At 43.0% G+C, this 27,185-nt stretch overlaps 1 protein-coding gene across 3 annotated transcripts in view; it reads right to left on the bottom strand.

Moving 5' to 3' along the window:
* PDE3A (phosphodiesterase 3A) overlaps window positions 1-11,972 on the bottom strand; it is a 259,714-nt gene extending 247,742 nt beyond the window's left edge. For all 3 annotated transcript variants that reach the window (XM_064515780.1, XM_064515783.1, XM_064515787.1), the window contains exon 1: window positions 11,018-11,972. In XM_064515780.1, coding sequence (XP_064371850.1) covers window positions 11,018-11,827 — 810 coding nt within the window. In that variant the 5' untranslated portion in view covers window positions 11,828-11,972. The remainder of the gene's footprint in view (window positions 1-11,017) is intronic.
* Between the last annotated feature and the right edge of the window lie 15,213 nt (window positions 11,973-27,185).

Raw genomic sequence — 27,185 nt, 5'->3', positions numbered from 1 at the left:
CAAATACTAATGAGTCTGCAGCTTCCTTGAGAACAGGTACATCACAGCAATAATGTGTTTATATAACAGCAAGTTTTACCGGCTGAAGCTCATCATTTATGTCTGTAAAATTTTCAGTCACCTATTTATTTCCAATGGTCTCCTCACACTCCTAACTAGGCAAAACTCCATGCCGAAAAAGCCCCCATAGCTCTCCTGACTCACATTGGTATTGTTTGCATTTTATGCCCACAAGAACAACACTGGTTCAAGCTGTGCAGGGAACTGATCAGCTCCTCGCATCCAGCCAGCTCTGAGCTCCGTGGCATACTTAAAATTAGTGGCAAGTCCATCTAGGTACCCGAGAGACTGTGCAAAGCACCTATAAAGCTTTGCATCTCCAGAATAGAGTTGTAGCACCAAGTTATAGTTTTCATACTGGAATGGGTGCACTTTGAAGACATAAGCATACATTTGTTGACCAAAATCATTACTTATGTTTTAAACAAAAGAGGAAAATTTCAGCAAAATTCAACACGCATTTGCAAGACAAAAAAAAAAGATTAAAAATGCCACAAATCAAAAGTCAAGCAATGGTTACAGGGGCTGACATAACAAACAAGAGGCCTGCCTACAGAAACTTGAGAAAATAATATTAACTATCTAGAATTGTGCATAACCCAGAGAGCAGACTGTGCTCTCAACATCAAACTAAGAAGCCCATCCCTCTAAGCTACCTTTCCAATTGCTGCTGGCAGACACCGGCAGGGGGGAGATCTCCAAGTTTCTAATTTGAATACACACAGGCACACACACAAAGATATGATACAAAGTCTCAGGTAACCACATGAGCAATGCAGCCAACATTAACTCTGAATTACTATTGTTAAAATAAGGGAGCTCTGTTAGCTGTTCAAACAAGCTATCTGCAGATTTGTGCATGGGAACACACCCTTCTCCTGAACTGATGATGCAACTGGAAAGATCAGCTTGTTATCCTGGGAGGTACTGGGCAGTCTCAATTCCCATTTAAGTCAGTGGAGGCAGGGAGGAGGTTATCAGTAACCACTACAAAAAGAAAATAAGAAAATAGCATTTTTTAACAAATGTTGGCTTGCATAATCTAAATTTTAAAATATTACTGAATGGCCTCCATGAAAATTTAAAGGTATTCATTGCGTCTCAAGAATAAGATACACAATGACATGTCAGCAGAAGTATTCATGTAACAACACCACTTGCAGACTCAGATGAAAACTCAAGACACGTTTAAAACATCTTATGGGTCATCTTGCAATTACAAACGCACTCAAACACACGCAACTTCCTTATTAATGCATATATAGTGATCAGACCCTTCCAATAACAACCTGTGGTTAAGATGACCAGTAAAACTGAAGAAAAGGACATCTCTTAACTTCAACGACTGAAGTTTTTCACCATTCATCAGATGAGCATCAGGGCAAAGACTTTGGCATCAAAAACACAGGAATAGCACTGTCTGCATTTGGGACAGAGGTGTGAGGAGAAAGCAGCTGAGTCTGCTGTCCAAGGGAAACCAAGTTAGACTGGCTAGCTCATGAGCTTAACAGGTTACCGTGACAAAAAGAAAAAAAGAAAGAAAAAAACCCCTCATATGAAAAGCAGTCTCTGCAAAAATGGGAGGGGGAGTAGCACACACAATGGGATTGTGCAGCCCTTTCTGATCTGCACTTAGGAACAGAGCTCTGCACATTTCTACAGCTGCCATTGCAATTGAGATTTAATAGATGAACACAAATGTTTAGGTTTCACAAGTTTTATTCTGCAGGCAATTAAAAGCATGGGCGAGCAAATCTAGATTGCTGCTCACGGAAGTGGAGAAAACAATCCTCAGACGTAGCTTCTCAGCCCCTAAATCACCCTTTCCAAGTGCCTCCTTTTGTTGCTGGTCAGACACATGAACCAACGTTGCTGAAGGTCCCTCTGCAGACGACCACTCAAGCGACGTCACTGTCACCACAGGGCAAAGAGCCCGTCACTCTGGTCTTCTCGGTTGCATCACATTCACAGTTTAAGGTAAATTTGGGGTGTAGATTCATGTCAAGGATCAACATTTGTAGATAACATAGGCAGCAAAACATATTAATGTTCTGCCTATGCTGCATGACATTTAACACAAACATACGTTGGACTATTTAAAACTATAAAACAAAAGTAAGTACAAGAGATGAGTGGAAGTATCTGTACTTCAGGATGAGGAACAACTTTGGTTATTGCTGGTACCATGGCTGTAACTCCAGCATACATAGATACTGGCAAGGTATCATCAACATGCTGCAACTCTGGAGGGCAATAATTTAAAAACCAGTTAACCCTTTGGCATTCAGACTCCCGAATCTTTCCTTTCCCTTTCTGGAACTCATTTCACAAACACAAGTACAGAAAAAGATAGCCGAACATCAGTTTAGAAGGACACTGCTCAGAATAAGTAACATTAAGTTTTTAAGTTGAACAACAACATTCCCCTAAAATAGTACCATTTACACAAATAAAACCTGGAGTCTCTTTCTAAAAGACCAAGCAGCTTTTTAAAAGAGGGGGGGGAAAAAAAGAAAAAAAAAAGAAATCCAACAGTCACCAGTGATTTGATCCCCAAAACACAGCAAGTGATACAACTTACCAACAGACATCATCATATTCTTATTTCATACAGCTCTTAATGAAGCTGAGATATATTTCTAACAGGACCAACCATTCTAAGAGGAATGCCTGCTTTCTAAATTATGACCAGGATCTGTCTCAGGAGTTCAGCAACCATCAGCAGGCATCCTCTGCATGCTTGAAAGGCATTGCTCTTAGACATACAAAAATGCTGTAAAGAATTTTAATGATGCACAGTACAACTTTATTTTAAAATTCATACCAAAGCATAAATTTTAAGTATAAAACAAGGCCAAATGCAGGTAACCAACAAAACAGAGTATGTGAGTGAGTCATTTTAACCCAGACCATTTCACTGAGGGGTTTGGGGTATTAGTCAAGGAGGCCTCATCTACAATGAGAGCTCCCTGTGACACATGAAGTTTCATATTTTTTCAGCTGTGTAGAGGTTGAGAAATTGAGAAAGAGGAAAAAAGAAAATCACCTTTAACTATATTGATGCTCGTAAAGATCTTTTCCTTAACACTCTTCAATACTTAACTGTAGTAAAAATTCAAACAAAGTCCCAGTGAACTGCAGTGCTGGCCTGCAGTGGTAGGGCCTGCTCAGCAGCTCGTACCAGAAGCTTCAGGGAAAACAGCAAGTACACTGAAGCATACATTAACGGAGCAACTGTCAAAAGGGGGAATTTTCTTCCTAACTAGCATCAGATTAAAAAATAAAGTCAGGTTTTCCAATTCTCAACCTGCTTGGCATAAGAAACCTATAGACTTTAATAAATAATAAACATAAATGTCTAACACTTTCAGGAATAACTTCATTCATACCCTGTGGCAATATACTCCACAATCAGTGTGTATTTCCATCACACACACACACGCTCAGGCATCTTTCTAGCAGTTTAAAATTAAAGATTTCATTTCCAAGTTCCCTTTTATTCTTCGAATGTCAGGAAGACACCACTCCGCACTCCCCAACCTATTCTTACTCATCTTTCCAGTCTCTTCTCAGCCCAAACCTCTGAACGTGTCATCATCACCTCTCTGTGGACCCCAACCATTCATTTTGGCTAACCAAAACCCAATACGGCACTCCAAACCAGAATTTCACTCATCTAATCTCACCATAACACTTCACGCGCACACAGTTCTGGCGACCACCACTGACAGCTGAGTTGGTCGAACTGACACCAAGTGTTTTTCCCTGACAGGTTCAAAAATTAATGATGTAATTTCTCCAAGTCAGCTCTTACAATCAGTATCTTTCCTCCACTGTATATTTTACCTTCTGTTCAGCCACACTTGTGAGGCCATTAGGAAACCGTCCAGCTGCTTCCTGCACCCAGCAGTAATGAGCGCCCTAACAAACATGTCTGTCTCCTCAGCACATTCTGCTATTTCACACTTGATGTTGTGCCTCACATTTTGTTTATAAACAATGACACGTCTGAATAGAGAATCCCAAGGTGCCACAATACACTCGGCCAGGGTGGTTTAGTCTGCTTTTCTGGATTCTTGACCGATTTGGGGGCAATTTCTTCTTCTTATCATATTTGCTGATTGCCTCATGGCTTGTAATGGCCTTTCAAAGGCCAAAAAACACTACTGCTCTTCTTCCAGTCGTCATTTTCTTAGCACATCCAAAGAACTCCAGCTGACTAGAGAAATACGATTTTATTTTACAGGAGTTTTACTGATTTGCCCCTACTTTATGAAGCTTGTGCAGGTGTTTAGCTAAAGGCAAAATGTTTGAGCTGATGGTCTTCAACCGCACCTGGAACTTCACCATCGACAAACAGAAGTAGAAAGTTACAAAAAGCAAAAATGTGACTATAATCACAGTGGATATTTAGCAAAATGTTAAAAAAAAAAAAAAACACACACACACACCCCCTCAGTTAAGTACCACGGACAGATTTTGTTTATTATGTTTTTAACTCGTTTAGCATACTTGTTTAAAAGGCCAGTGCAAATGCAGAACAGGGTCTCTTATGCCCTCTAGGGGTCCAGCCCTGTAAACACGTGCACCAGCAACTGCACCCGGGAGCGGATCCAACGGGGCTACTTCCACTTAAGCAAGCGCTTGCAGGGGAGGAGTAGAGATGCACAATGTTATTAAACACAGGCTTGTAACAATTATATCCACCCACACGCAGAGAGAAGATGAACTCAAGCTGTAAGGTTCAAGCTTGATTAAGGGGTATAACGATTCTTCCTCTTACAATCTCGTTTAAATCTCCCAAGACAGCTCAGCAAGGGAAACATCAATATTTCCCAAAAGTTAATGTAAACTTGGACAGATACACCCTTTACTTTTTTTTCCTTATATTTCTCAAATCATTACTCTGATCCAGAGAGCTCCTTATCTACCACTGTACTTGGAACACGGCTTAAAAAACAAAACAAACAAGAACCCCCAAAACTACATAGTCCAAGCTAGGAGAATTTATTTCTGAATGACACTGACTAAAACAAAACAGACTTTGAGGAAATCTATTAATAAACTTTTTCAAATGCAAACAGAGAGAAGAAGAAGAAAAAAAAAGCACCCAAAAGAAAAACCCAACTTCCACTTTGTTATCTGAATCTTAACATCCATCTCCTTATCCATCAAGTGGTATGATACATGCTGCATATCTCCAATTAGATTAGCAAAGTAATTCTTAGCAACTAGCTCAAAGCTTTAATTTCAGCAGCGTTCTTCTTATTCCTTAACCACTTAGGACCCAGTCAACTTATGCCCATTTGCGGTCTGCAGGCATCAGAACTCAGCAACCTTTCCAGGTCGAGGGTGGAATTTGTTGTTTTGTTTTTAAAGAAAAAATCCCCAAGTGATATTCCTTCAGCTTCGAAAATACAGCTATATCTCAGTCCCTTGAAAAAAAGATTTGGAACGCAAGCACCGTAACAGCAGATCAGGACAAATTCATACAAATGTCGCAGTTAACGTCCAAAACATCATGTGTCACTGTTTTTTCCCTCCACCCCCCAACAAGCTTCTCAAAACACATTTCATACACAGGGTCACTGTTCTGGCTGTTTATTTAATTAACATGACAACCCAGCATACACAGGATTTCTTTCAGTTCCACAGCTTTGCATTTTCACACTTCATACTCTGCGCAGAAAGAGCAGAAAGTCACTACTATATTTTACTCTTTTGCCAATACGCCATAATATTAATTTCTTGATTTAACAGATTGACAAAAATAGACTCTAAACTAATTATGACAGTTTCCTCAGGAGTGTCTAAATTTTTGTGAGAATGAAAAGAAAAAAAAAACTCAGTAGACTCAGTTTGTGTAAATGAAGCCATGCACAAATATATGTGTATATGTATATATATATAAAATGTCTGGAATCCCTGTATAATTTTTCTGGAGCCTTACTTAAATATTTTACACATTTGTGTTTCAGCAAGTCACCAGATGACATAATTCCTCAGTATTGCTCAGTTTCTAGTAACCGGAATGGTAATGCTAGTAAATCTTCTCAGAGTAATTACAGTTCAGTAATGCTTATTAGCATAATTAGACATATGGTATAACACCACATGTCTAACAGAAGACTATACATGAAAAAGTTCAATATCTAAATTTATTTGCCTTAACATTAACGTCATGTACCTCCTCCTCCCCCAAATTTAAAGTCTCTGTATGTTGCACTCAGACTGCTCCCATTTTCTGGGCAGAGGGCAGGATACCTAACGTTAAAAACTGGTTATAGGATAAAGGTACATTTATCCTTCATTTTAAGTACAGCATGCCAGAGAGCCAGAAAACAAACACACAAAATCCAATGTGTTCCTGGCAGTTGCAAAGCTCTCACTGTCAAACAATGAGAAGAACAGATAATGTCCTAATTTTCCCTTAAAAACAACAACAACATTTATTTTTCTAGTCTGTTTCTTGGATCTTATCACTGAGGAGATATCCTTGACCATGTGAACTGAAACAGCATTGTCTTCGCCACTCCGCAGACAGGCAGCGCTGATGACTCTCCCGGCTCACAACTTTCCCCTGCAACAGCCTAGGAACAGGCAGAGTAACTCTCCAGGCTCCCACAAACAGTGTTCAAACCAGGCAGGAATCCCTCAGCAGCCACGGGCGGAAGACAGCGGAGTCTGGCACCAGAGTTACTTATCTAAAAAAAAAGTGACTTTTGAAAAGGAGAAATGAGGAAAGACGTGCCGGCACAAAACAGCCACTAAGTCTCAAACTGATGAAAAATAACTGAGACAGACTCTCAGATGTGCCTCAGTGAGGTGATTGGCTTTCCTCTTCTCCACATGCCTAGAAGCAGGCAAAGAGAAAGAAAAGATGAAAATGGGTAGGAAACCTCCCTGTCCCAGAAGGCAGAGGATGGTGGACAGGAGGTACACACGCAGCAGCTGGAAATGTCAGAGCTGCAGGAGAAACTCCTCGTCCTGGTATTACCCGCCAGCAATATGGGGGAATCTCAGCTTTTCAGCTTGGCAAGACTCAACACCTCACTGATGCCTTCTCCTCGCGCACAGCTGTGTCACCTGCTGGTGAGCAGGCTGTTTCTGGAACTAGGAAGCATTTCTGACAGGGATGCTCTACCTATGTCAGTCTTCTGACTCGGACTAAGAAAAAAAAAATCTAAAGAGGATAAGCAAACTGAACCACTTGAAGCAGCTGCTCTAGCTCACATAACTTGCGTCTTGTAATAAATCCAAGTTTGCTGCAATCCCCCTAACAAAGCAAAGAAGAACAGGCAAGGCTTAGGACCAAAATCAGGAGTCCTCCTGCATGGGTTAAAGTTGCCCAAATACTACCTCCTGTGGAGTAGTTTAAACACGAAGGCCACATTGTCTCTTTGGATCCTTGTATGTCCAGATTAACACACTCACACATTTCCCATTGCACAGATCTGAAAAACAGGCTTCAGAATACACAGGCCACACAATAACTCAATGGGAAATACCAAGACACAGAAGACATCTCCCACCTTCCCCCCAAACCTCCTGTCCTCAGTTTTAGGAAAGAGTGAAAACAGTTTGAAAAGATGTGAAGAGGAAACATCAAAAACTATCATCCTGGTGGTACACATGCGTTTGCAGCAGGAAGGAAAAAAAGTATCTGTTCATTCATTCATTGCCTCTCTCATCCATCCATTCACAATTTCTCTCCACAGCCTCTTTCAAAACTGGGTGAGTGAGCCCTCAAGGAGCAGAGCATCCTCAGCTGGCATTGATGAAATCACAGGAAAACAACACTCAGCTCTGAGCAGGATCAGGCTGTGACAAAGCACACATTTCTCAATGAGAACTACATGCACGCCAAATTCAAAGCTTTTAAGCCAAAGAATTTGCTGAAGTTGACACAGACACAGAGAGAGATGAAACATATACAAAAATTAGCCCCCTCCAAAATAGAATTAAGGTAAAAACTAGTAAAGAACACTTTTAGGAATAAAAGAAGTTTATATTTGGGTTTTCTTTTTAATAAAACAGATTTTCTTTGGGAATTCTTTTTGGAACTGATTACCAACCAAGATGAGACACTTCTACAGAAGGAATGATTTAGTGATATGCACATTTTCAGCTACTCCCACTAGTAGTGTAAGACAAAAGTATCTTTTAATTTTAAATATTTTAACACCTCTGTTTGTGACATTACTTTACAATTCCTGATAGATCTACAAGTCCTTTAGATCACAAGGCCAAATATATTCCATTTCATAATTTTTATTCTAGTGGGGGGAGGGAAACAGATTATAACAGAGATAAGTGTGCTTAATTAAAAAAAAAGAAATTCCAACTTTTATAGAATCGCATATTAATATAAACAGATAAGAAGGGAGTCATGCTCTGGAAAAAAGAAAGCTCAATTGCTAATTGTTCAGAAATAGGAAAGAGTACATGAGAGGCAATAGGAAACATCTTTAAGAACTTCTTCTAATGTTATTCACTAATTGAGAGCATATACTTCAAATAAAGTAGATCCATCTCCCGATGAAAAGTATTGGCAGCTCTCAGCCACACTAAAAAGCTATCTTTTGGACCAGAAACATTGAGGGTGTGTTTTTTAAAAATACGGGATGAGAGAAAGACTGGTTTTGTTTATAACGTCCTCTTCTCTATATTTAACATGTTATATTTAAAAACTGTCCAAAAGAGAAACATTTACCTATGGTTTCTTTAAGTCTACAGGGAGGTGATTTTTGCTATAAACACAAACTTTGTTTGCTGTCAGGTAAGAGAGTCCCACTTTTCCTAGCATTTCTTCAAGGCCCTTACAGGGCTTTGTTTCAGGTTTTCTACTTTTCTTTGTTGCCAACATTTATTCGAACGGACAGCGTGTAGAGAGGGAAGGCAGGGAAGTTCACATACACACAGCCACGATTTGCTAAAAAGCAAGACAAAAAAAACCTCCCCAAGCTAGAAAGTCGTCATCCATTTCTAATCACACAGTGACGCAAGCAATACCAGATCTTGCTATTGATTAATATTAAATGAGAACAAAGGAAAGAGAAATTTGCCAAAATCCTGCAGTTGGTAAACTGAACAGTCGCCAATTCACTCTAATCCAGATCTACAGTTTGGAAGTGGGAATCGCTCAGGGCAAGCTGAACCACTGTCCCTAAATAAAACACTGGGTGGGGGAGAAAATCTGCCTTATTATCCATCACCAGGTTAATATCCCAGTATATACAATCAGAATTGCCTTCACAAGAAAAGAAAAGGAAGAGATTGCAAGCAAGCGAGCACTACCTCTGAACGATTACATTTAAACACATTAACTAGAAAAGTGCTTTTATTTGAAGTGCCAGAGCAAGTGGAAAAAAGTTTAACATATTGCAAATGATTATTGTAAGAAACCACCAGAAACATCTAGCGTCATCAAGTAAGTATAAACAGTTTTAATTTCTTGCCTTAGATATTGTGTTTACAAATTATCCTTACACCCTTCTCTCTCAGTCCATAATAAAGTCAGAACTGAGTCAGCTTTCTATTTTTTCACACTGTATTTGCCCGGACACTATAGTAAATATTTATTTTATCTAAACAAAAATGTTAAATAAATAAGTGCATTTGTTGTAAAGTAAGCCTCAAGTATATAAGGTTGTCAGGCCCTCTTCTAGAAAATGTCATAACCAACCACAAAGGGATATAATCAAACCATTTCCAGAAACAAACTAGCCACCCACACCATATGGTTAGATGCCATTACTTAGAAAATACTTAACTGCTTATCCAGTAAGTGACCTGAAAGAAAACCTTTGGTATACTGCAATACACTTCAGCTGACCACAGTTCACGGAGTCATTTTTAATACTAATTGAAAAAGGAAACTTAATACCCTTTGCCATTTATTCTCCCCGAGGTTTCCCTTTCCACCACTAAGCAAGTGCTGCGCTGACTTCCGACGTGCTCAGTTACACGCGATCCATCAAATAATTCTTTTGTGGGGCAATCTGAAATCTCAGAAAACGCGGAAAGCACACTCCAGGCGCTGGACTAAGCTCCCCGCTGAACTGAGCTGGACTCCATGCAGGCAGGCAGGACAGTAACGTTTGCTTGCTTCGTTTCTGTTAGGTGCGCATTTAAAAGGCGGCATCGCTGGTAACAAAGCAAAAGTTTTCACTCATCCTTTCCAATCGCGGCCTCTTAGAGGGCACAAAGTTGAGCTCAAGCGCGTTACCCAGGATCAACTCCCCCAACAACAGCAACGTGAAAGCTATCGATTACACCCGCAGAAACGGCCCTGCGGAGGCAAAGTGCAAAGATGAGCAGGGCTCCGCGCCGGGCCGTCTCAGAGGACACGCTATCGCGCCGATAAGAGACTTCTCCCGCCGAGGACGAGCTGCTCGGCTCCCCTCCCAAGACACACACCTTGAAAGATTAAAGGAAGTTTAACAGGGTCGAGGGACCTTTCCGGAACACTACAGGTTTTAAAAAAAAAAAAACTACACAAAAAACCCCAAAAGCAACAACACGGCTTGTCAGTGGTGCTGGGAAATCTGGAGCCCGTGTCCTGAAGGCGCGCTCCGCGCCAGCTCCGCGGACCGGGCGCGCACGCTCCACCTCAACTTTCCGCCAGGCTTCGGAAAAGCAAGCCGCGGGGATGGCTATTAGAGAGAAAAGGGGGAAAAAAAGAGAAACAGGAAAGCAAGCAAGCTCGGGGGTTTCGCCCCGCGGCGTGCACCCGGGCACCTCACGCGCAGCCGGCAGCGCGCCCGCCCCGCCGCGGGCCGCCGCCGCCGCCGTCGGGGCTCCCGGCGCCGCGGGAGGCGCCCCCGGCCGGGCCGGCACCGCGGCGGCGGCGGGCAGCGCCGGGGCCGGCCGTGCGCTCCCCCGGGGCGGCCAAGTTTTGGCGGCGGCGGCGGCCCCGGCCCCTTCCCTCCCCGGCGGGCGGCGGCCCGCGCCCTACCTGCTCGCGAGGTATGCAGGGCAGCGAGGTCCGGCGGTGGCTCTTGCTGCCGCAGCCCGACATCTCGGCGGCGACCACGGAGCTGGACCGCCGCCGCCTCCTCCTCAGCGCCGGGGCTGCGTCGGCGGCCGGGGGCGCGGCGGGGGGCGCGGCGGGCGGGGCGGCCCCGCGCGGCGGCCAGAGCCGGTCGGCGCAGCCGGCCAGCAGGATGCCGAGCAGCCCCAGCAGGTACGCCAGGTAGGGCCGCCACGACGCCGGGACCCGCTCGAAGGAGACGAGCGACGTGGTCCGCACCGCGCTAGCCACGGCGAGCATGAGGACGCCCTGCCTCAGCCTCAGCACCAGCCATGTCGCGGCGGCCAGGCAGCTCAGCACCACCCCCGTGGCGCCCAAGGAGAGCAAGTGATCCTCCCCCGCCGCCAGCGCCCTCTGCGCCACCGCTTCCCCCCCGCAGCAGGCGGCCAGCAGCAGCGCCGCCGTCCGCGCCCGCACGCCGCCGCGCAGCAGGTAGCGGCCCATGCCGAAGGCGGCGCCGGCCAGCCCCAGCGGCACGGCGCCGGGGGGCAGCCAGGCCCGCAGCCCCGCGCCGGGGGGGGGCGGCCCGCCGCGCCGCCCCGTCGCCCCACCGCCGCCGCCCTCGGCCGCCAGCTCGCGGCCCGGCTCCCCCCGCAGCGGCCGCACCGCCAGCGCCAGCAGCAGCGGCAGCGCCGAGCAAAGTTTCCGGCAGCGCCAGCCGCGCCGCAGCGCCGGCGCGGCCCGGGAGGCCGCCCCCGGCCCCGCCGCCGCCGCCCCGCCGCCGCGCGCGGCCATGGCCCCGGCCGCGCAGGGCAGCGGCGGGCGAGCGCGGCCGCGCTCAGCGCCGCGGGCAGCCGTGGGGGCGGCGGGCCGGGGGCGCTCGCCGCCGCCGCGCCGGCATCGCCCGCGGAGCCGCTCTGCCCCTCTGCTCGGGGGGGGGGGGGGGGGGCGCGAAGGGAAGGGAGAAAAAAGGAAAAAAAGAGCGCGAGACGAGGGGAAATCCTAAGTGGTGTAAAACTGGGGGCGGGGGAGGCAGATGTACCGACTCAGAAGTGCTGCTTAATTTCTAGGCCATCGTTTCCCTCCGCGGCGCTGCGGGGGGGGGGGGGGGAAGCGGGCGGCGCTGCCGCCGGCGCAGCCGCGGGGGTCCCGCCGAGCCGCCGCACCCCGGCTGCTGCGGGCCGCGGGCAGGCTGTAACGGCAGAACCAGGAAAAAAAGAACATAAAAGGCCGGGGGAGAAGTTGCTACGTCCTGCCGGGGAGAGCGAGAGACGATATCCGCGGGAGGGACTTGAGGGAGGCTACTTGGGAAGCGGGGGAGAGGAAAAAAAAAGAGAAGAGGAAGAACGAGAGGGAAAGCGTTTCCCTTCTGAACGCCGCTGGAATAATCCCCGAGTTTTGCACGGAAAATACAAGTGATGCGAGTGTCCCCGCACACATACACACACACTGGGCAGAGCAGGCTGCGGAAAGCCCAGAAGCAAAGCCAAACCCGAACAAAACAACAAACCCGAAAAGAGCTCGGGGGGGGGGGGGGGGGGAGAGGGATAAGAGGCGATAATTAAGCAGGACGCAGCCCCGGGGCGGGGGGGACTCGCAAACCGGCCGGGGCGGCTCCCGGGGCGAGGCTGCCGCGGTCCTGCCCGCCCCGGTGCAGCGCGGAGGAGGCGCCGCGCTCCGCGCCAGGGCCGGGGGGCTGGTCGCGCCGCTGCCGCCCCGCAGGAGCCGGCGGCCACCGGGCGCTAGCGGCCAAGGCATAAATCTGCCTGTCAGAGAGGGGGCAATTACAAGGCCGTAAAAAAGTCAGAAAGATGAATGTTTACGAACGGCTATTGCTATTTTTGTTGTTGGTTCCTAATGGGAAGCCCAAACTGGAATCCCGGAGCTGGGGCTGCAGACCGCACTTTGGGGCAAGTCGGTGCCCGAGATCCCCATTTCACACCTGGGACCTTGGGACGGGGGACACAGACCCTGGGGTCTTGGTCCATAGCTAGGCTGTGGCTCCATCCAACTCCCCCCCCCCCTCCATTTCCTCCCTTTAAATCTATTTCACCCTGACACCGGAGGGTTCCTCCAGGAGGGATTTGCAGAGCGCTAGGGGCTGCCACAGTTAGGCCCACATCCCTGGGCTGCATAAAATTACTATTTGCACGAGTACAATCAGGTGTGGATTAAAAGCCCATGCAAGATCAGGCCCTGAGTTCTTAAAGCCACAGGTCCTGGTGAAGGGCATAGAGTAATGCATTTAGCACATAATAATACAAACCACAGAAAAATATTATCACCAGCTGTGAAGTTACGGAACATTAAGAGTCAGGAAATGAACAGATTAGAAAACAGAATTTCCCTGCTCTTTTCCCCCCATGCACATACACAAATCACTAATTTAAGACAGATTTATAGTCCCTACATATTTATTGGTGTATCTGTCTGGATATCATGCCTATCATCCAGTAGCTGAACCTCTGAAATGGGAGCATGAGTGAAACATGTTTTGGATTTTTAGTAGAAATGGGTCATAAAAACTGAGTATGTTTTTAAATAATAGTGTTCCAGACTGGTTATTATGGAATATAGATTTATTAGTCATTTTTATGTTTGAAGCTTGGTTCGAAAACAACCTAGATATTGTTAGCAAAGTTTGGCTCTGAGGAATGGAAAGCCTCTGTGTTTTTTAAAAGGTTAAGGGTCCAGATTAAGAACAGCTGGAGAGGTTTAGAGTTTATTCTGGTGAGACAGCAATCAGCAGGTTGTCATATACACCTAGGAAAACGTAGCTGGGTTCCACCTACTCCAAGCATCAACATCTCAAAGGCAGAATCAGGATCTAGAGAGCTCATATGACTTCTAATTCCTTTTTAGCTTTTTATAAGTAAGAAATGTCTCTCAGATATTTGTAATTGTAGATGCATCAAAACAGAATGCAAATGAATCGGTATTGCAATACTGCATGACAACATATACAACAGTCGCAGTTTAGATAGATCAGACCTTTGACTTAATCCTTTGTGCTAAGTAACATTCTTCTAAAACCTAATTTACCTCCTCTTTGTTACTTTTCAATCAGATTTACTGACATCAGAAATGGTGACACTTTAAATACAGTCATAAAAAAAGCATTGGTAGAGAAATGAATATTCCCTGCCTTTGTTTTTTGCTACATATCCCCTTTAAACGTCTATCACCTACGTAGGCCAAAGCAGATAATGTTCTATATCCTTTTACTTCCTTCAGCTAAAATATAATTATTCACCTTAGATTAAAAGCAGCAGTACTTTCTAGCTGGACAAATTTTGGCTTACAGTTTAAAGGAACTTCTACTCTTTATAGTAGCTGTTATAATAGAAGTTTTGTTTCAAGAGTGTTTTAAACATGCTAAATCTTTGAAACATATTTCTGAGCTCTGACTGCCTGGGACTCGGATGTTACTGTGAGCCCAGTTGGCAAACTAGGATTTATGAGCGTGAGGCTTCACTGAGGATCAGGGCTTGAGCCATCAGTGGCTGATCTTGCCCAAGCCTGGAAGCTCAAAGCCAAAGACAGCATCTTTCCAGCCTTTCATGGAATGACCTTGACCCCCTCAAACCATCTGTTTTCTTCACTGAGGTTTGCAGAAGACAAAGGCAAACTTTGGCTACTTTTTCCTGATACCTTAATTTCCACATCAGAAACCCTTTAGATGAAAGTCAAGGCTCACAAAAACCACCTAAACAATATAATGAATGTGATAGTTTCCAGATTTCCTAGAAGCACAGCTCAGAATCCTGCTGATTTATTCCAGTGTACCAAGGTTGTATGTTGAGCAGTACTTGTGGAGCTGAACTCTGCTGTGCTCTGTACTATCTAGGAGTTGACCAAAAGTACTTCATTTTTTTCTGCTTTAAGCAAAGTAACTCTCTTATCTATCTACTGATTATCTAAAGACGTTTTAACCATTTAGTTTGTGACTCTCGTTGCCCAAAAGGCAGCAGTAGTAGTGGCGAGACAACTAGTCTGGGCAACAAAGACCAAGAGAGATGTAAGTACATTTTGGACTGGCAACAATTCCCCAAGTCATAACTGTCTGTCTCAGAATCACTTCCTCCGTAATAATGACGGGCTATCCTGTCATTTCTTGGTAAAGCAAGCCATCTTTTCTCCAAAGTTAAATGGTAAATTAGTGGAGAAGATGAAATGTCATTTATCCATAACTACACGTCCAGCATGTTGCACTCGCATCTAATGAATCCAAGGGACAGTTTCATGAAGCACCAACGCAGAACACACGATTCTCCAACTGAATGGGGGAAAATAGCTTTTCTGAACCAATTCTTAAGGAAGATAGGGAAGATTTTGTAACACAACTGTTTATCTCAGCTTCATGCTTCTCCCCATCAGATGGCCACATTTGTTTCTCTTGTCCACACGTCCCTAAGGGCTCTGTTGTTCTCAGACCACTGCTGGTTCGCTCGGTCACAGTAAAAGGGCTGCAGCTGGTCTGGGGAACCCCAATAAACATGTACAGCACCATACCCAAGAGCGGGTAACATTAGCTGTCCTCCCAAAAGCAATACAACAAAGTGAAAGATCCAAATCACAGAGAAGATTAAGCTGAAATAATAAAGGACTCTACTGGGGGTATAGGAGCAATAGAGGAGATCAAATAAATTCTACACTAAATCACACTGAAGGGGAGGAATTCCTCCCATTTCCATGGGAGGAAAAAAATAGAGACAACCTTTATGAGCTGTTTTTCCAGTTTCACCTATAACACTCTTGGTCTATACTTGAGATGATTACTCATAGATTTTGATAATTTTTCTCTGTTCTTTTCTCTTTGTAATTAAACTTTTCTCACCGTCTTATGACTTTGTACTAATTACGTGGATAATTCTATTTGTATTTTTATAACTTGACTGGGTTAGGTTTGCATAATTTTGTGAAACAGTCTGTGATTAAAAACTATAAAATATGATAACATTTTGGACTTTAGTGGCACTGTTCTGTGTTAGGATCTCAAATCATTTTACAAACATGAATGAATAATGATTCACACCACTTCTATTTTAGCCATCTGCATCCTCAGAAGTTTGGATGATGACCAGTGTCATCTGTATGACAAATTTATAGATGTCCCAGTCTATTGGAGCACTTAAAAATACGTTTATTTGTAAACATGAGTATTTTTCTTACTTCAGTGGCACTTCACAAAGAATATCACATGAAATTCAATTTAAAGTTTTGAAAATGGTAAATTTGTCATATAACTCAGTAAGCATCAAGATTGCGAGGTAGCAAGACATTTTATCATGTGAGTTGTCACTGATTCAATGATGTTGATAGTGGATGTGGCATTGAAATATAGTTACTCTATGAATTTGATTATTTTTTATACCATTTTCAGCAGGGAAATAGTTAATGATTTTTTGGGGGGGTGGAGGGGGGGGTGCAGGCATACAACACCTGCACTGCATCTGCTTCATTTAATTCACATTTTCAAGGTTTTCTTCATAACAGTAATGACTGAGGTACATAATGAATGTAAATGAAGTCCTGGATTGTGGAGAGCATCCATTTGATGACAAATACCCTCATCAAATTTATTGATTCATGAAAATTTCCACCAGTTTTCATTGTGATGTAGCTAGAAAGAATTATGCTTACTATATTAGGAAAAAAATTAAAATGTTAATTCATTTTTAAAAGTGGGCTGTGATTCAGATTTCACTGAAGTCTAAAAGTGCACTTTTCAGTCTCCAAAAGTCCGTGATCCTTTTGTTAGAGGCATTTAAGAAAGTATAGACTGTATATTTCAAAATAGGTATTATTCAGAAAACAATGGATTTACTTTTAGGTTACTGGAATGGTCATTTTATAATGAAAGAGTAGGATTTTAAATTTGGGGAGGAAAGGGTACGGCTGGGTCATACGAGGGAAACACATACATGGGATATCGTGCTCAGGTGGACTCTCAGTGACGCTAAGGCAGACCCAGCCCCGGGAGCTGCTTACAAGGTTGGGAGTGCTATATTCAGGCATTTATTCCCTGTTTTAAATACAAATCTCCATCTAGTTTTAACTGCAGTATAGTCACAGGATATTCGTAATTAACATGTAATTTTAACAGCAGTTTGAAATACAATACATTCAATGATGCCTGTGAATGGAAACGAGTTCTCAAAGAGCAATACAATCTTATCACAACTGAGAGTTCACATTTTGCATAGGTTTTTACAGTGATATTGAACATGATGCTAGTCTACAGAAAATTAACCCCTTATGCTTATGCATATGTATATAAACAGTATCTTAGAAACATGCTCTCTTGGAACAAGATGTATTTTGTGTTTACTTTTGACATACAAACAAGCCATAGGGCAAGTAGAGCTATGAGAAAATGAGGTATACAGCACTGTAGCAGGCAGAAACCCTTCAAAAAAGCCAACCTCACTGTCAGGACCCTGTGTGCACCCCATCCCCAGGGGCTTGGCTGCCTGCCTTCAAGGCCAGCACCGCTGACACAGTGCAGCTGTGACCTGGGTTCAGGCTGTTGGGAGAGGAGCTGGGCAAGAAGGGGCTGTGGGAAGCCTTGCTGGGGCTCCCCCGGCTCACGCCGGAGCTCAGGCCCTCGCCCCAATCCTTGCCTAACATATAATAATGATATTGCTACCTCTAGATAGCCATTATTTTAAGTCAACAAACTGCTCAGTCAACAAAATTAAATGGATATGTAAATGTTTGCAGGCTGGGGCCCTAGTTCCCATAGGCTTTCATTTCACTGAATAGTATCCAGCTACTTGGCCTATGAAGTCTAAGTATTCACGTGGACTCTGCTCTCATCTGTTCTCTTTCTGATGCTTAAAAATGCTGTACATAAGGTACAAGCAGGTGACAAGTTCATCAAACAGGAATTTCAAAGCTGATGCTCAGCTTGCTTCTTTAACATAACCTGTTTTGTGACAGTCCTGGGAGATGACCCTGAAAAATCATATAACTTTTACTAACATGTGGTACCATACTCACTGCCAATTCCATTTGATTTTGTGCCCTGGAGCTCACAATACCAAACATGTGAGCAACAACAATGATTATTTTAAATGGTTGTGTATGTACACCAGGTTTTATAATTTGTTTTCTAAGTATGTGATTTATAAGTGTGTACGCAGCCTCTTAACAAGACATCCTAGGAAATGGGACAGATTTTTTCAAGGTATCTTTTCCTAGTAAAACAAACAAAATACATCTCTGGTTAATTAGTTGACAAACAGAAATGCAGGCTGAAAGTAGCGGTTTTAACTAATGTGTTCCAAGCTAGATGACGAAACCTCTCAGAGTAAAAGGATGCCAAGAATGAATATGGGTCCTCCTGATTAGGCAGAAAAGTAACTCATTTCATTGAAATAATTCTCACTTGGCATGTAATGCACATAGTCAAAGTTACAGGCTCATTAATGACTTACTAATGACAGTCTCCTTCTGAGTCATGTTAGGAAACTGCTTTTAGAGTGAAAACAAAATGTAAGAGGAAAGTCTTAAAATAACACACAAGAAGCACACATTCAGTTTCTTAAATTCATTAGAGATCAAAATGTCACAGTTACTTAGGTATCCACAGATGTAAATGCTACTTAGTAAATTTTCAAAACCATCATTGCTCTTAAGGTCCCTGCATTCAAAAACCCAGTCTTCAGCTACCCATATCATCCCAGAGATGCCTAATGTCTATCAGTCCTCTGCTTCCAGCATTAAACCAGCTGCCTAATATTTCACTTCTGGGCATGTTTAGGCACTGGGCACTTCTACAGCACGTTTGCAGTATTAGCAAGCCTGAGCTCTCAGCGTCCGATTCACACCTGGCAGGATCCACAAGCACCTTCCTCCGCTTGTATCACCTGAGGAACTGAGTCTCAGAGGCATGTGGCAACCACATGTAGCAGGCTCCCAAAATCACTAGTCACCAAACGTGGGGTGCTGGGGATTGGGTAGCAAGTTTTTCTCTTCTTATTCTTCAAGATAGTGGACTATTTTGGTGACCTTTCAAACTTTACTGATGAATCTATTTCACTTTTCATAAATAATTGAAAACTAACTGTGCTAAAAAGACAGAATTCTGCAGCCTTGCGGGAGGAACGTTCACCAAGGGGCAGAGACACCTGGCTGCCAGTCCCTGTTCCAGTGCCTGGTTTATAGATAATGTAAATGTTAAATATAAGAGAAAAATGCATTTAAAATACATAAACCAACCATTGGATCAGAGACTGAGAAGCAGGCGCCTCTACTCCCTTGAGAGTACCCTGCCTTTTTATGTTTACCAGCTTCCTTGCCTCTATGAGCTGCATACCAAAGCCTCCATATGGCTGAAAGCCACCATACGTGTCACACATGTTGGAAGCTGAGGAGAGCAGGAGCTCTTGGTGGGGTTCACAGGCAGGAGATGATCATGGCTCCTGAAGAGTCCCACCTGTCCATTGCCGGGTGCGACTGGATTAGCCACGCAGGCAGGTCCTAAGTCAGTGCAATATCCTCTGGACTCCCAGACTTTCTCCCACTAGTGGAAATTCAGATTACTCCACAACCCACTGCAAGCCACGCAACAAACATACAGCCTACAAACCATCCTCAGCCTGCTCGGGAGTTACACATGGTTCAAGGCTGTGTAAGCCTCGTCTCAGAGGAAGGGATTCCTTTTATTTTCTCTTGATTTAGAATGGATTTTCTAGCCACATATCAAAGATTAAGGCAACAGAGTTTTTCAGCGCTGTATAGTGTGCACTTCAGTGCTTTACAGGTGAGTCATGCTGCCTCTCAGAACTGAAGAATCCTTAATTAATTTTTGTAAATTCGCTCCATTTTATGTGAAGGGGAGGGGTGAAGAGTCCCCTTTACAGTTTTTCCTAAAGGCTGGTGATTAAGGCAGGACCCTTGAAGATGTGGGACAGGCCAGGAGCCAGGAAGGGGAACTGAATCCAGGCCCTCACTTCCTTCCTTCAGCCATCCTGGAAGGAGGGCATCTCCTTTCTGCTCCTGAAGTTGGGCATGGCTTTAATCTGTGACTCTTTAATGCAAAGTGCATAAGCAGACCCTGAAGAAGGGATGAGGCCCCAAGACTTGCTTTCCCCCTTTCCCCTGCTCCCATGTGTGTTGCCTCCTTACTGGGCTGCTGCAGGGCTGTACTCTTCCTTGCTCCTTGTCTCCCAGACTTTGTGCATCCCTCATGCTGTAGCTCCCTCTTGGGGATTTGGTCCCCAGTGACTAAACTGAGAAATGAAGATATCAAAAATATCTATAAAATAATTCTGGCCTTTGTGTATTTAGGAGGCTAAGCCTCACTGAAAGCTATACCTTATAATGATCGTTTTAAGACTTGTAAGCCATACAGGCCCCTTTTGAGAATATTTTCCTAAATCCTGAAGTCTTGACATTTTTGATTAGTTCCTTCTAAGCACAATGAACACATACTTAAATCTAAGACAAAAATCATTAGGAGCTCCTTTCTGGCTTCAGATCTAAATTTATCTGTTTTCATATCATGTTGTTTCATGTTTAAACACTATCCCCCCAGAAGGAGCAAGTGATTTTATCAGTTTCTAAGACGGTATACTCCTGCGTAGTAACACATTTTAGCAGAACATTCACAGAAATTACATCAGTGCTGCAAAATCTCACACCTGTCAGTGAGGTGATTTTAATGAGAAATCAAGAAACTCACAGGTGTTCTCAAGTGACTTGCAGGATCACACACCGCAGAGTAAAATTCAGACGCAGCGCAGGTGGGTGTAAGTCTGTGAAAATCAAGGGAGCTGCAGATTCCCACCTCGGATCTGAACTGATGCACACAGCTGTTCCTATCAGCACAAGAACACAAGAATTTTTTAACAGCAACTTTGTGGAGCTTAATGAGATTCATTTCCTATTCACACTACCTCTTTCAGTGTGTTTCCAGGATTATCCTGTGAGGTGGGGGCAAGAACTGGTCAGTTGGTGAGGGAGATGTGGTAGATGAAGATAGATAAGCCACTGAGAAATGAAAGCTTGTGTTGAGACAAGAGGTAAAAAGTGAATGAGGAGTAGTATAGAGGTAGATAGTAAAGGGCCTGACGCAGCATAAGATGCTGAAACACAAGAGTCTGATTGAAATACAATGCCCTATATTTATTAAGGGGTGGAGATTTTGTCCTTGGTTTCACAACCTTATAATGTAATGCTATTCCAATGGACATTTTATCAATGAGGTACTTTTCCAGCATAAATTCTAGAAATATTAAGGTATATTAAATCATATGGCAAGCATTTACAAAAGATTTATAGATAAACTTGTCCACTGTAGGCCTGTGTTCTCTGGGAACCTGCACTGCACCTGCAGTGAGCTGGGAACAGGAGGATAATTACGAGTATTGAGAGTCGAAGCCAGATGTTCCAGGAATGGAGAAATTTCATCTTTGGTTGGCTGGCCTCTAAAGGCAGGAAAACAGAAAAAGGAAGTGTCCGTGTTTGAGCTGGCAAGTGCCATGCAATCCTTGCCTGTTAAGTGCCAGCCCTCTGTTGTTGGAAGCTGGCAGCAGTTGTGCAGTTTGCCTGGGGTTATTACCACAGAGCAGGCAAGTGCAAAGCCAAATACAAAATGTATGGGGAAGGCTGAAGTGCTAAAGGAAATATGGGTATGAAAAAGGAGTGCATGCAAGTCAGAGGAGTTCAAGCCTTATATGATACACTAACATAACATATTCCACAATGAGTTGCTTCAAAAAGATTAGGTGTCACTTCTATGCTTGGATCACTTAGATTTTAGCTTTTTACTAAAAAAAAGTGAATGTATAAGAAAATATCCAGCAAGTATGCTTACATTTTATATCTTTACATTTCTTATTACAGATGATTTATATTTTTCTTTTTAACCAAAAGGAACTAAATAAAAAAGTAGTTCCCATTTATTAAATGACCAACTTTGGACTTATTTTTTTTCCCAGTGTTGGAAACCTCCCTTTTCATTTCCTCTCAGCACATTAAGCAATGCCAGCAAGACAGTCCTAGTTATGACTTAGAGCAAGAATTTCTACCTCAAGGCAGCAGCCTTACTTCTTAAAATTATATATAGTAATCAAAGAATTGAATATATTCTTAATCATACATTTCAAACACTTTTTTCAGTTCCTTCTTCATTTAATTTTCCTTTCAGAATAACATCTTGGATACACAATCAGTTTAATAATAACAAATAAATCTTTGCCAGCCGCTTCCATCTCCTTTTTCATTAATTCATGCAAAACTGTCAACATGTCAGTGGACTGCAGTGCTTGATTTCAGAAAGGTCTGAAAGAGGAACAAAAGCATTATGGCAAATGTATTATTGAAAACAGAAATCTCTCTGAACTGCATTGCACAGAGCAGCATTTTAAGATCAGAAAAACAAATGCGTCAGAGAATGGAGGAGAATGCCCGGATGAGGCAGCAGTGACAGGCACAGAAATGGGACTGTTATGAAGTTAATACCCGGGCTGAATGTGTTCTGATAGATTTCATGCTTTTCATTGTAATATGAAAAGCTCAGCCTTCTTTATTTCTATTCTCATGTGATGAAATGTAACCAAAGGATCTAGTGCAAGTTCTGTCCTACATAACTCTCCTGCCTTGGTGTGCAGAAAGGCCCCTTTCCATCACTGTTATGGTGCTTGGTGAATTACAGCAACTACTTGGACCTTGCCTATGGGACATCTGGTGCTGTAGCTGTGTCCACAGTCTCCACAACACCGTAGCCCTCTCCATATGTTCCTTCACTTATGGGGCATAGTCCCCATGCCACACATTTGAAGGAAGGTTTAGAGGATGGCTTTATAGCTGATGCCAGTTGCATCTCCACCAAATTAGTTCTTCCTCTGCTGGACAAGGAGGCCAAGGGGCCACTTTGCAGAACTTGAGCCATTTACCAAGGGCAAGTGCAGCCTTACTGGCACATCGGGAGCCCGCCTGTTGGCCACAGCAATGCTCAGAAAGGCAGCCGAAGGGGACAGGCCCATGCATAACCACTGATTCATGGATAAGAGGGGGGGGAAAGACTGAATGACAGATTAAGAGTAGACGTGTCTGAGATAAGGAAAAGATGGAGATGCACCATGGACTTAGGTTCTTTCTCTCAGGATCTTGTTGCATTAAATAGCACTGCTTTAATATCTTGTTTTCAAAACAAATGCAGGGGGTCACCTACTTTTACTTAAAAATCAGAAAATTACCTAGATAGCTTTCCTTAAGTTTGCTTTATTGTAAGCTTATCACCTCTACAACAGATTTCCGTAAGACATAGATAGCTGTTGCTACTTAGTTTGAGCTGCAGACATGCAGAGTCTTACAAGTGGGCAGTTTTACCTCCCTGGAAGCCATTTCTCAAGAGCCCAGAATTTGGGTGGCTTTCCAAGTCTAAACAGCAAGTGCCTTGAACACAACACAGTTAATTAGACGATGTTACGTTTTATTTACTACCTGGTACCTGTGTGTGCGGAGCAGATTAGATGACTGGCTGAACTTCTTGTATGGTGACTGAGCACAGGAGTCCATGTGGGTTGTGGACTGCTGCTCCTGTCCCAAGGTAGCACCCTCACGGGGCAGAGGCCAGAGCAGCGACAGCAGGAGCAACACTCCCACACCGACCCAGCCAGCAGGAGAGATGCTGAGCTGCTCCAATGATGCATACATCTAACACACCGCATGATGTTTTTGCAGACTGTACATTTTTATGTGCAACTAAACTGAATGCAAAATGACAGGCCCAGATTTGGGATTTAGTCTGTCACTTTTTTAAAAAAATTCCTATGAAATTCAGAGGCTGCTGAACATTCTCAAAGCCCTGCAGAAAATACCCGGAACCAAGCAAACCAGAGCCTGGACTGTTATAAACTCGGAACCTGAGCCAGGTTTGCCAAGCTTTTGTTTTGTTTTGTTTCGTTTTTAAATCAGCGCTGGCTCTTCCATATTTCTAAAAATTTTAGTTACAGCTCCTCTAATTACCAGTATCTTAAGCTAAGAGAGAGGAAACAATGTTTTTTATTTTCCCTTTAATAACCTTTTTAAAATTTCTGTATTATTTTTCTTGGGTTTAGTACAACATGAGCAGCAACTCCACCCACATTTCTGTTCTTTGCTAGCTAAACGAGCCTTCATGCTCAAGTGAGTTTTGGAGTGAAGCCATCCCCACTTTTCCTACACCTTCAGGAAAGCCCTGTGCATCTTGCTAATCTAGAAGGAAGGAAGGAGCTGGAATGCTTCTGGAGTACTGAAGAGTGCAGAGGAGAACCAGAGAAGACAGAAATTGGTCTCCATATTAGAAAATTCAAACCTCAGAGAGACAAGAGAGATGAGTTTAAAATGCGTGGTTCCCTCAAGGGGAAGGTACCCCAATAGAAGAACGAAGCAGGAGAATTAGAGTTTAAAATCAAAGGACAATTCCTTATTCCTCAGAGAGAAAATAAGAACAAAATAAAATCACAAGATATGGCACCGATGTTTGGTGACCATCATAACAGATGATGCATGATTTATTCCTTGTAAAAATTAAAATAATTTAGTTAATTTCTGTCTTTACAAAATAACATCAATACAGTTAATATTGTTAATGAGGAATGGGTGGGTTTCCTTCTCCCATGTTCTTTTCACAGAAAAGTCATTTTTGGATAAAGCTTTAGTCAATGTCTGACCATTTGCAGTTTTTAGAAATTTTGTGAGCCTTTTTGATTGGTTAGGAAGTATAAATTCCCATGTCACAGCAGTTAAATGTTGTCTGGCGAAAAACTTCTTCAGTATGGTATTCTTTGCAACTTTGTTTTTCACTTGTTCTCTGGAACAGGGTGACCTACATTTATATTTTAAGTTCGTAAAATAAGTTGAGAAGCTTCAGTATGAGAGGCACTGTAAATCTAGTTATCACTACTGTATAAAGCCCATTCACAACAGGAGTTAAACATTGCTACTTTAAATTAAATCTGGGTGAAACACAGCCTATTCTGTAGCTCATGTGCCCTTCCAAAACCATGCTGCAGTAGAAAAAAAAATCTGGACTTGTGTGTTTTAAACGATCAGACTTGCTCAACTCTAGGCAAAAGTAAAATAGAAGAGAAGATGCATGCAAGGGCAGCACAGCAAGCCTTGGAAGACTGAGACCAGAGGACCCACTCCACTACTCCACAAATTTCCTCTTCCTTTCCGTAACTGTAATGCAAGTACATGAAGGCATTTCAGCCACAAGGCTGAAGCTCTTAGCGCTGCAGTTCTAGCATCTAGCCCAAGTACCCTAGCTGGGCACTGGCTATGGATCTATTCCAGGTGTCTGAAACACAGATCAGACAGTCTGATTTGATTTTTAAAAGTATCAAGAGTTCACCAATAGTATGCTTACTAACATACTTTTCACTTAAGCATTCACCTTTGCATCTTAAATTCCCCAGGCTATCATGAATCTTCGTATTAACTAAAATACAAACAATAGAACTTAAGAACCTTTATATCTAAAAACCCTCAAGCAGACACCTTGCTTCTGCCTCTTGGACTTTACAGATAAAAATTCTTTCTGAAAAGAAATCAGATTTTGGAAAAAAAAAGGTACATCCTATACTTTCATACTTTTTGAACTTGAAATAAATGTGTTGGCACAAAACAAGATCATCATCAGTACAAAAGCCTGTGGAATTATCTGCACATTGCATCTTTTTAGAAAGTGAAAATGAAATATATCTTGGGGGGGGGGAAATCATGTTTTACCTATTACTGAAGAAGAAAAATATCAGGTTGCATTTTGAGTCAGAGGAAAAAAAAAGAGATACAATTTATTTTGCAATGAAATCTGCTCTATGCAACTATACATTGAATGAAACAAATTTAGATTGCTCTTAGGGGAAATGAAACAACTGTGAAGTTGCTCAATGAAGGCTGATTCCATAGTGTCTGGGATTACATTAGATCATGACCTGGGCATTTCAGTTCCCCTCCTCCCTTTTCTCTGCATTTAGTTGTATCAGGCTGTGACGTCTTTGTGATGGCTGCATGATTCTGTATTCCTTTTATAGCACTTGCTGCAATGATGTTATTTGAGCAGTGTTTTGACAGTACAATAATACTATGATAATTATAAAAGAATTTATTATTTAAAACAGGGTCCTATGTAGGAGGAAAGTAATATTTTCCGTGGTATTGCTAAAATAATAACTATACTCCAGCGATCTATAGGTCCAAAAGGTGAATGAATCTCGCCACCTTGAATGTTGAGAGTCCAGCCCTTCCTGTCTGGGCACTGAATTTAAGCTTAAAGCCAAACAAACTTGTGAAATGTGCGGTGTTTTTTATTTCATACTATAGTCAGCATCTGGCTCTGAAGCATAATTGTCCAGGTCTATCAGAGATGTTTTAAAATAATCTCTCAAATTAATCTGGGTCATTTCAAATTCCTAATGAAATCTCAAACTAAACAAGTTTCATACAACAGCTGGCACTGATCTAAGCAAACTCTTAAGGAAACAAAAGGTATTTCAATCTCAAAAGTGACAGAACAGTTATCTGCAAAGCAAGAGACATCCCAAAGTGAAAGATCAGGATAGGGCAATTAGCAGCTAGTCACAGGAGGTATGGTTTAGCAAGCTGAATTTGGCATCTATTACCACGTGATCATCACCTTTATTTTGAGTTTAATGTACAAAGGAAAACTTTGAAGAGATTACTGTGGACAAAAGGCCAGCTTAGACACAGCGTAGGCCATGAGCAAAGGAAATGCGGGCATATACTCACACTCTAGATACCATTATATTACCTTGCCGATCAACTGAGCAGACTTTGCTAGAGCACTCTCAGAGAGGGTAGATGCTGTTTTCCCCCCTTCATGAATATGCTTTACTAATGGATGGAAAACGTCATCCAGTAACAGCAGTTTGTTTGCATTCCCAAGCATGCTTGCAGATATGTGTAATGGGACACAGGCAGCTGAGACTGCTATTGCAGCAGGTGTTAATGCTGCATTTAGATGACAAAAATCGATAATACACCCCCCCAAAATCTTTTAAAGAATCACATTTGTAAAGCTAGTGAATTCATATGCTGACTGAGACTTGCTTCTGACAGGTCCAGCACACTAGACTCAGATATACTGGCATGATTAAGTCTATCAGGAGTCTGAATGTCTCTGAGAACGTTCACAGCA

The sequence above is a fragment of the Dromaius novaehollandiae genome, chromosome 1 (assembly GCF_036370855.1).
Source record: "Dromaius novaehollandiae isolate bDroNov1 chromosome 1, bDroNov1.hap1, whole genome shotgun sequence".
NCBI classification, from domain to species: domain Eukaryota; kingdom Metazoa; phylum Chordata; class Aves; order Casuariiformes; family Dromaiidae; genus Dromaius; species Dromaius novaehollandiae.
This window is presented reverse-complemented; position numbering and strand designations above follow the sequence as displayed.